The 10,180-nt window shown below is 49.6% G+C and overlaps 1 protein-coding gene across 1 annotated transcript; it reads left to right on the top strand.

Moving 5' to 3' along the window:
- Positions 1–1,515: 1,515 nt before the first annotated feature.
- On the top strand, positions 1,516–4,299 carry LOC104399551 (ribonuclease ZC3H12A-like; the record flags this gene model as incomplete). Its single annotated transcript, XM_010015705.1, has 5 exons — positions 1,516–1,655; positions 2,294–2,528; positions 3,057–3,163; positions 3,283–3,744; positions 3,913–4,299. Coding segments are annotated over 5 exons (1,331 nt in total), but the record flags the coding sequence as incomplete, so codon positions are not given.
- Between the last annotated feature and the right edge of the window lie 5,881 nt (positions 4,300–10,180).

The following is a 10,180-nucleotide window of genomic DNA, read 5'->3' as shown; positions in this document are numbered from 1 at the left end:
TTCCCTGCTGATTCATTTGCAGTGTGTACAGCGGCCTCCCTGAGCAGCTCTTGACAAACATATGCAAATCATAGTGGAAATTAGCTTTTACTTCCTTCTAAGGGAATTTTTTCTTGGCTGCTGCCAAATCAGATCAGCCCAATTAGCTGCCTTCTGTAGATGTGAGATTGGTAGCAGGGACTCGGAAAGAAAAACATCTGCTTTTTGCCTTTAAAAGACCACAGTAACCTGTGTCCAGCTATGTGTAGCAAAACCAGTCTGACACTGGAGAAACCTTTTAGAGCATCTTTGTTCCGATTGTTAATGTCAGCCTTTCTGTAACTTGGGATTCTGAATGTGTAACACTCTTCAGGTGTTAGTTTTGTTGCTGAAAGTACCAACATACTTACTCTAAAAACTCTACAACTCTGATTTTCCTAACAGTTTCTGAGAAGGGGGAGGACAGGAGGAGAAGTCAAGTTTCTTTCTGGTGGTACTATGGAATAGATCTTAGCAACGCCTCTGCTGGGATGTAGGTTCTTTGGTAATCACTCTGTGGAGGAGTTCACTGATGTGCTGCATGGTGGTGGGAATTGAAATGTTCTTGCAGTGTAGCTGGGAAGAGTAAAACTCAGGGCAGGAGTAGTGCCCAGGTGGGGAAATCTTACTGAGTGGTGAGACCAGTTATCTTCAGTGTAGTACATCTTACCAGGGTGTTATCGTGAAACACAGGCTCTCAGGTCCCCAGGATGTAATCCAGGGCTGTAATACAGAAATGTTGAAAGCTTGCCAGAACCATTATCAGCAAAAGAGCTTGATTGCGCTGTAAATACTGGCACTTGTAAAACAGGAGCTGTAGCTTCCTCTTAGAAGTTCTGGAAACTATTGATATGACCTAATAAATAACTAAGAAGTAGCTTTTTGCGTTGGTACGTAGCTTCTCACGCTGTTGTCAAACTTTGTTCTCAAACTGGTAAGTGCTGTTAAGACATTCAGTGCTGATCCTGTTAACAGGAGAGGTTAGTTTTGTGCACATACTGCATTTGTAACTGATTTGGGGCCATAATAGAATAAAGAAGCATCTTTAAGTGCTGATCTTCTTGATGTAAGAGTGTATAAAATGTCTTTTTTCCTCAAGTTATCAGAATAACTTTACAAGCAAAAGCCCTGGTGAGGGTACAGTTTACACTGGCAGAAATTAGCCACTGGCAGAATAGGACAAAGGGTGTTGAAGATCACATTGTCCTCAGGGCTAAAAATAAAGATCTAGAGTCCAGAGTTAAAGCAAAGGTTCTGCTTCAGCAGCTGCTTTCTCCCTCCCAGTGAGGATTTGGGTGTTCCTTGGTCCCGAGGTGCTAAAAGGAACAGTCATTCTGAGCTGCTGCTGCTGTTTACACAAGATGAGTACCAAATACTGATTGTGCTGCTCTTACTGCTTCTTCACTAGAGGTGGTCTGAGTTGCTGCATCTGTTTGCTCAGTCTATTGCCTGCCTACATATCCTGAATATTGAGATTCTTGCTCTTCTTCTTTGCAGCCATGGAAATAAAGAGGTGTTCTCCTGCCGAGGTATCCTTCTGGCTGTCCAGTGGTTTTGGGACAGGGGACACAAGGATATTACAGTCTTTGTGCCGTCGTGGAGGAAGGAGCAGCCACGACCAGATGTGCTTATAACAGGTGTGGAAATATGAAAACCAAAAGTGGCTTTTCAGGCTTAGTGCTTTGTCACTTAATGAGCTCTAGTTAGTAATTAACTTAAGAATGGAAGATCTGAGTAGGAAGAGATCCAGTAAGCTGCTGACCAGTGAGAATTAGTCATTAACTTCTCCCCAAAGTGAGTATTTGACTGTAACATGCTTGACACCGTAGCCTGAACAGAATTTCTCCATGCTAAAAGTTAGAGCGCGGTGGGAGTTCAGTCAGAATTACTCATATCGAGGGGAGTTTGCTCTGAGCTTGCAAACAGCTGAGACCTCCAAGTAACTTTACTCAGAAATCTCTGCCTGTAATATGGCACTACAAAAGATAGGAGCCTGCCACTCTTAAACGCATCTTGCACTTTGCATGCCAAGGATTACGTGGATGGGCCTGGCTGTGTTACAGCAGCCTCTGTGGGGTGCTCCGAGTGTTTGTGGGTGCCATGCAGGCACTGGGCTAGGGGTCCACCTCTGGGTGGTGTAAGAGACGAGCTTACAGGCTGGCTTGTGGAGAGGTGGAATGACTTTACACGAATCCTGTCATTTACGTACCATGTCACTTTACCTGTGCAAGGCCTTTGGGCTGTGTACGTGTGTTCACAGTTGTGTTTGTTCTAGACCAGTACATTCTCCGTGACCTTGAAAAGAAGAAAATTCTGGTGTTCACTCCTTCCAGGAGGGTTGGAGGCAAACGTGTTGTGTGTTACGATGATCGATTCATTGTGAAACTGGCGCATGAGTCTGATGGCATTGTGGTTTCTAACGATACTTATCGGGACCTGCAGAACGAGCGTCCTGAGTGGAAGAAATTCATTGAGGAGCGTCTGCTGATGTATTCCTTTGTTAATGACAAGTACGTTCCCATTCTTCCTTTGCTTTTAAGTAAGATCTGTGTGAGCTGTCTTTTAATGAAGCAATAGCAAGTGAGGTATGAGAAGAACAAAATGCTGGTATAGAATTGTAGAAGGAAGTGTGGTGGGAAGAATTGCCCAACTGTGATGAGGCACAAAGGCATAAGAAATTAGAGTCATCTCAATAGCTGTTCGTAGCTTGGAGCTAGGAGCTCTGCTGTAGTGGAGCTCCTAGGAGAGCTTCAAGGCAGCATTTCCTCACAGGACAATCATTAGCAGGCCCAGCAGCAAGTGCTAATTCTGATCGGCAACAGAGCACAGCACCTTTCCTGTGCCAGCAGTGAAGCATTTCATGTTGGTCTTTAGCTGGTGACAGGGGGGTTCTCTCTGCAGTGAATTGGGAAAGCTTCTTGGGGCTCAGATAGGGGGGTTTTATTTTTAATCTTCAATAAAATGGGAGACTTCAAGAAGTAATAACACCCTGACCCAAGAAAGTGAACTTCTCCTGATGGAGATTTATTTTCCCTTAGGTTTATGCCTCCAGATGACCCCTTAGGGCGCCATGGCCCCAGCCTGGATAACTTTCTCAGAAAGAAACCTGTGGTGCCAGAACACAAGAAACAACAGTGCCCTTATGGTAAGACCTGCCTTCTAAACGTGAAGCCTGAGGTGTCTGTGCAAGTGTAATTCATACATCTGTTAGTAAAATTCAGCTGGTCGTGCCATGCTCATTCCATGCTCTGCCTTTCCTTGCAGGGAAGAAATGCACTTACGGAATAAAGTGTAAATTCTACCACCCTGAAAGGATCAATCAGCCCCAGCGCTCATTAGCTGATGAACTCCGAGCCAATGCAAGGTTGTCTCCTACCAGAAGTACCAGTGCCAAGGAGGAGAAAAAGGGCAAAAGAGGTTCCCAGGCAGAGCTCTTGTGCTCTGTGCCCTCAGAGAACGACAAAAGCTCTTTGCAGAAGGTCTCTGCAGAGAGGAAAAGCTTGACCCACAAAGCGAAGGCCAGCGATGTTACGCTTCAGGTCAAAGGCTGCGTGTCAGGCAGTGTCCCCCCTAACAGCGGGAGTCACAGGTCCTCTGACAGGTACCAGCAGCCTCATATGGACTCTATGTCTTACATCTCTCAGGAGCATCTCGACTCAGGCATTGGGTCTCTGGAGAACCAACTGTCTGACATGTGGCCTTACAGATCTACCAGTCACTGTGATCATTCCCATGCTGATCAGGTGGCAGTCTGCACCTGCAGTAGGCAGAGACCCATCTACTCACGTTCCCCCAGCTTAGAGCAAAATGGTCTGGTCTCTTACAAGCATGGTTCCCACAAATCTTCCTCCTCTGGTGCTAGCTTCTTGCAGTATAGCCCTGAGATATCTCACTCAGGACCGCCTCACTCGTTCTCAGGCTATGGAGTACCTGTACACCCAGCTAATGCTGGGCAATACAGTCTGCCCAGTGAGTATAACACCCCTCCACCCCATTCTCGTGAGTACTGGTCTGAGCCATACCAGATGCCTCCTCCTCAAGTGAGATCTTCCAGTGTGCGAGATCCTCGCTCAGTGCAGAGAGCCCCGGGGCCGGCGTATGGGGACTCCTGCCAGTGGGCTGTGCCTGACCAGTTTGCAGAGGAACGGGCCAACGTGCACATCAAGCTGTGTGGCATATTCCATCCCCATTTAGTTGATGCTGTGATGAGCCGTTTCCCTCGGCTTCTGGATCCCCAAAGGCTCGCTGCGGAGATACTCACGTACAAGTCTCAGAATCCAGGTATTTGAGGTGATGCTGAGGGCAGCCAGGCATGTGGAAAGCTTGAAGGGCAGTGTTTGCACTCTGTAGCTGCCATAGCTGCCTTCTGAGGGCTCCTTCTTACTCCTTGGAAGTACCAGGCTCTAGTTGGAGCTGGATACCAGATGTCGTGTGCTCACAGCAAATTCTGGTCTAGATATGACAGTGTGCCCCTCTTAGGTGAGAGCACCTTAAGGTCCCGTCTTCCCCAGGGGCTCTTGAAGAGGCTCTGGGTGCTGAACAGAAGAGGCTGCAACTTCAGAGCAGGATTTTTCCCTAGGGGGTCGCATGATGAGTTAGGCCCACCCTCAATTCCTGCGCTTGTTCAGAAACTGAATGTGACCTTACTCCTCCCATTAGCTTCAGTTTTGGGGTGGTTTGTTTAGTGCATTGTCAGGCATGCAGAGGGAGGGCTTAGGGGGGCTCATGAAAGATCTGGGCTACTACCTTTGCAGTGGCAGGAGGCTTGTTTGTGAAGATTGAAATGCATTGTCAAGGCTGTTCTTAGCTCTTAACTAAGCCTCTTTAGTAAATCCTACCATGCAGATCGGTGGGAAATGTTGGATTGTATCTAGTTCAAAGCTAGGTTTAGCTGACTCTAATTGGGCTTTATTGGTGCACTTCTTTGAGGATGCTTTCCATACCCCTCCCACTGAAGCTGACCTTCCTGAGATGAGGCAGTTCTCCCATATGTACCACAAGTGCTTAGCAAGCTGCTCGGCTCCCACAAAACAGAGCTGGGAATGCAGCCCTTCCTCAGGATGAGAGGCCTGACGCTGCTCCAGAGCTGGGACATGCAGTTATCAGAGCACGTGGATGCCCACGCTGTTGATGCTGCTCTGAAACGTTGACCTTGCCTGGTAACCTGTCTTAGGCTATCTCTGTACAACACTGACAGGGAGGATTTATGATGTTGTGCCTTGTGTCTTCAGACAGCAATAGCTTTGAGCACCCAGTAAACAGCTGTAGTCATGTCTGGACTGCTGCCAGTCCTATTCTGGAGGATTCCTTCCTATTTTTTCCTCCATAAAGCTGTTGCTTCATCTTCTTACTAATGTTCTCCTGTCGCCTTCAGCTTTGTCAAACTATAGCAGCATCCAAAAACGTAGAATGAGACTTACTTGGTAAGACTGTTCCCCTTTCATTCCCTTTTACTCTGCAAGATGTTGAGTTTTTACTGTAGATACTGTAACAGATTTTAAAGATGCAAAACCAATTGCTGTAGTAATTGGTTCTGGTCCTGGAATTTCACTGTGCTTAGAATGCAAAGGTGTTTCTTGCACTTGCAGGCCAGAAGCAGTTGATTTGTTGATACACATTGTATCTGTGTGGTTTTGTTATGTGTTTTTAAATACGTCCAGCTTGTGGTTAAACCCAGGTCGTTGAGTGGCAAGTCGTGATGGGGAGAGCAGGATCCAGCTGTTGGAGAACCCTCTTCGGGAATAGCTTTCTCTATCACTGTTCTTCCCTCTGACTGTCCGAGGAGTGACCTACCCAGAGTGGCACCATGTGCCGTAAGAACCACAGGGACACAGAAACCTGTATACCTGGTGAATTACGATACATTACAGATGAGTAATGTTTCATGTTAGTAAGCAAAATGCTTCTTAATTTTAAGTAACCTGAGACTTTGCATATTTGTAAATTACAGGAAAAATGGTTTTTAATGTTATTGTCCAGCAGCTTGCTGCTTGAGGCTGGTTTTAGTTAGAATAGGCTCGACTCAGCCATTGTGTTACTCGGCGTGGTGGGGTTTGGTGTCCTGGTGGAATGCTGATACATGCTGCTTCTCTTGCAATCACAGAAGATTAACATTTTATACTCACAAGCTGACATTTTACTGACCTCTCTGTAGCATTATGCAGTATATAGCTCCTGTACTGAATGGAGGCAGCCGGGTGAAAGCCATGGCAAAGCAAGACCGTGTGTTATATAAATAAAAACTGCTGAGTTGAATTATTTGGTCTCTCGTGGCTTTTTGAAAGACCAGTCAACGTTTTGGCTGGCTTTCCAGGGAAGTCAGGGCATCGTCCTTCCTCCCTGGGGTGCCTCTGGCAGTCTCGGATCTCCACATGCAGCGTGATGGCAGCAGTCTGATGGCTGGATGTATTGACAGCCTTGGTAACTGATGCAGTGTCACAGGGCCAAAAATCAAAGCTGCAAACTGCTATAGCAGATCACAGCACGTCCAGTGCCCGCTGCTCGCTTGGCATTGCTGAAGTTGGCTCAGTGCACAGGGGAGGTGTAGCGAGGCAGCAGCGTGCTGGCGTGTGTCACTAACTCCACTGTGAGAACCCCAGTGGTGTGGATGTCTCGGGAATAATACTCCTCATTATTCTGGAATAAATAGTATGGGCTGTGCTCGAGTTCCAGTGGGCAGTTCCACAGTGTGGCCTGGAAATAAAGCCAGATTTTACCCAGTTATGTAGCACATCTGTGTCAGGTGTTGAGCATGATAATGCACCAACATGTCAAGACTTTGCTCGGGAGCTTTGTTAGGAACTGGGGAGGAAAGGCAGTAGGAATAGCAATGCTCACATTCCTCTATAAGAATCTTCCCCTCCCACCTGCTATCCCACAGTACAGGGTGTTCTTCCCTGACCTGCTAAGTAACTTTATGGTCTTTATTCAAATGTGTGCTTTTAATTTAATACAGGGCAATGACCTTTTCTAGTTAATCACAAACAAGGAAAGCTCCTGGAGATAGTGCTTTGCTTCAAAACCCAAACCTGAAACCTCACAGTCTTGAAAGGTCATTTACTGGCTGGGGGAGAGGAATGTCACCTGAAGGGACAGAGCTTGTGTCACTCTGTGCAGGTATGATGGGGAGGGAGGGTCTTGGTGGGGAGGGAATCAAGGGATGTTGTGGACCTGATCAGACCTTTCAGCTGGGTGAAGACTCTTGTGTTCACAGTTGGGTCTGCAGCTGGAAAGTGCTGCAGGGTTTTAAGGCTGATCTTCCTGTAAAATACCTGAAGAGATGGTTTTGAAAGATGTGGAGGGCATCTTTACTTCTCTCAAAGCTGGACCAACACAACTAAGGGAATCTGTGCAGGACAGAGGTTCGTTCCCGTAACAAGGAGAGGAAGGGATGGTGGTGATTGATTTGGTTGTGATGTTAACAGCCCTTTTCTATTGCAGTGACAGTCTTGTTGGCACATGGAGCGATTTGGGAGGGTCAGTCCCTAACACAGACCAAAACTATTCCCACAGGCTGCTGCTGTTTGTGCTGCCACACACCCAGAAACCCCAGCTGAGATCCAGTTCCGAGCTCCCATTCTCCCACCCAAGGCTTCTGCATGAGTGAACTGGAACATCCTCTCTGAGTGTAAGTACCACTTTCCCGTGTGCCAGGCACGCTGGTGGACCTCTTGGCTGTGGTGCCCAGGGGAATGCTGCTCAGAACCATCGCTGATGGGTGTTTTCACCCCTGCACTGAGTCAGGAGCTGCCACCCTGCCCACTGTTGTTGTGGAGTTTTCACGACGCAGCCTGTGGCTTACCGCTTCCTGGGGGCGCATCGGTGGGGAGGACCTGTCAGAACTGCTGTGCACTTACAGTGTGTGTCTTATCCATCTAAAATAGGTTAGATCTTCCTCTCAGTTCACTGATCTCTTAAAGTTAAGGAGGTCACACACAGGCACCCTGCTGAAAGCTTCCTGTACTTCAGCAGGTTTGCCCTGTCTCCATCCTGTCAGCCTTGTGCTGAGCCCCGAGGCTGCCTCCTCTGAGCAGCTTTTCCTACCCCAACAGGGTGAGGAATTGCTGCTGTTCTCTTTGAAAGGAGGAGCTGGGGGGCAGAAAGCTCCTGAAAAACGTTAGGGCACAACTTTGGGAAAGAGAAGGAGAATTCCTGAGATGATCTAAGGCTTTCCCTGTTGGGTAGTGGGGCTAACGGGAGCTGGCTGAATGGCACTGAGCTCTCCAAGTCTGGTGAGCCCACCCATAGCTCTTCTTTTCCAAGCCAAGTCGTTGGACTGGTCAGATCATTCTCACTTGACGTGTATGTTGCTTCATGCTCTCAGCGTGAGGAGATTGCTGTGGCTGCATCCCCCCAAAAACATGAGACAGTGTAAAGGCAACCAAGGAAGGAGGGTCTGGGTAGGAAAAACTTGGATGTGAAAATGAGGGGGCCAAGTGAGGGTGTTTGTAAAGAGGAACGAGGGGTCCACCCGTGTGTTTTGTTGGGAAGAAGAGTCTCCTCTTTACCTTCCCAGTTGTGCCAGAAATAGGTGGAAAAGGTAATTAGATCTCACCAAAGGAAAGGCTTTGCTCCCACTGCACAAAGAAAGGACAAAGAGGCAGGGGAAGAGCCCGGCCGCAGTGCTGCAGGGTTGGGACTTGTTTGAAGCGATACTGCAAAAAAGGAAGGAAGAAATGGGAAGCTTCACTGTGGCAGAGGTCAGAGGCTGCTGGGTGCTCCTCTTGCCTTCCCCTGGGTCGCGCAGTGACCCAGGAAGGGCCCTGGGCAGTGGATGCAGCCCCCAGCCCAGAGGGAATCAGGTACCCAGTGTCCGTGGGGCCCCAGCCGGCTCTCCAGGCTCTGTTCGTGCCCTTCTTGCTCACTCAGCTTCCATTTGAACCCGTCTGGTTCCCCCCATGGGGGATTGCAGGATGTGGCCAGCTTGACTCTTAACGTTTCAGGGTGTTTCCAGAGGCAGGGATCTGACCAGTGCTCCCCCAGAGGCCATGGGAAAGCGGGTGCTGTGTGTGTGGTATCATGTGGGGTGTGATGGTGCCACCTTACAAGGCAGCAGGTTCAGCGTCAAACCCGGCTCTGAGGCTGCAGGGCTGGTTCTGTCCCTGCAGAAAGGAAGAGGTGTCCCGAGCACAGCAGCAGCTCTGCGCTGGGTGTTTCAGAGGCACAGACTTGCAGTGAGACAAATGGAGGAAGTGAGTAACGCAGCGGAGGAAATGTTGCACCAAAGTGAGCAGAAAGGTGTAACAGCTGGAGAGGGTCCTGCTGGAGGGGAGGGAAGAGCCTGGAGGGACAGGACAAGGGGAATGGCTTTAACGTGCCCGAGAGGAGATTGAGATGACCTCTTTGGCAGAAGCTCTTCCCCGTGAGGGTGCTGAGGCGCTGGCACAGGGTGCCCAGAGGAGCTGTGGCTGCCCCATCCCTGGCAGTGTTCAAGGCCAGGTTGGACACAGGGGCTTGGAGCAACCTGCTCTAGTGGAAGGTGTCCCTGCCCGGGGCAGGGGTTGGAGCTGGAGGAGCTTTAAGGTCCCTTCAACCCAAACCAGCCTGGGATTCTATGAAAGCAGGCGGAGGCAGGAGGCTGGGATGCAGAGTGCATCAGCGCTCACCCTCCAGCCATGCATTTTTCAGTTCACCTCTCACCAGCCTTCCTCAGTGCCTTGGGGTTTAGCCCCTGAATACCCCCGTGCTCCTTCAGGCAGGGTTTGCCTGTGGGAAGCTTCCCCTGAAGGAGTTGCTGCAGGGCATCAGGAATGCTTTCTCTCTCAGCTTCTCCTGGAGCAGGATGAACCCCGCAGTGCAGTGGCCTGGGAGCAGCAGCCGGCTCAGCCCTCCTGGCAAAGCCAGCAGCAAGAAGCAGCTTCCCCATAGCCCCGCGTTGCACAAACGTGCTGGAGTAGACACAGCAGCTGGTTGAGCAATAGGTCAGGAGGATTTGCATGTGTGTTGGCCTGGGGGAAAGGTTTCCACAGGCAGGGAGGCAGTGATTGCCTCACTGGGTGATGTGGTGAGGGTGCTGCAGCAGGGGCTGCCCACACACCGGGCTGCTCGGTGCGAGGAAGAGCTGCTTAATGCAGCTCATCATGCTGCTCGAGTTCCCCCCGAGCCTCCTCACCCCTGTTATGGCAGGGGGGGGGGGGGGGGGGGCCGCCCCCCCACCAACGCG

The sequence above is a fragment of the Nestor notabilis genome, unplaced genomic scaffold, assembly GCF_000696875.1.
Source record: "Nestor notabilis isolate BGI_N333 unplaced genomic scaffold, ASM69687v1 scaffold28225, whole genome shotgun sequence".
NCBI lineage: Eukaryota > Metazoa > Chordata > Aves > Psittaciformes > Psittacidae > Nestor > Nestor notabilis.
Note: the sequence above shows the minus strand (reverse complement) of the source record. Positions and strands in the feature narration are given on the sequence as shown.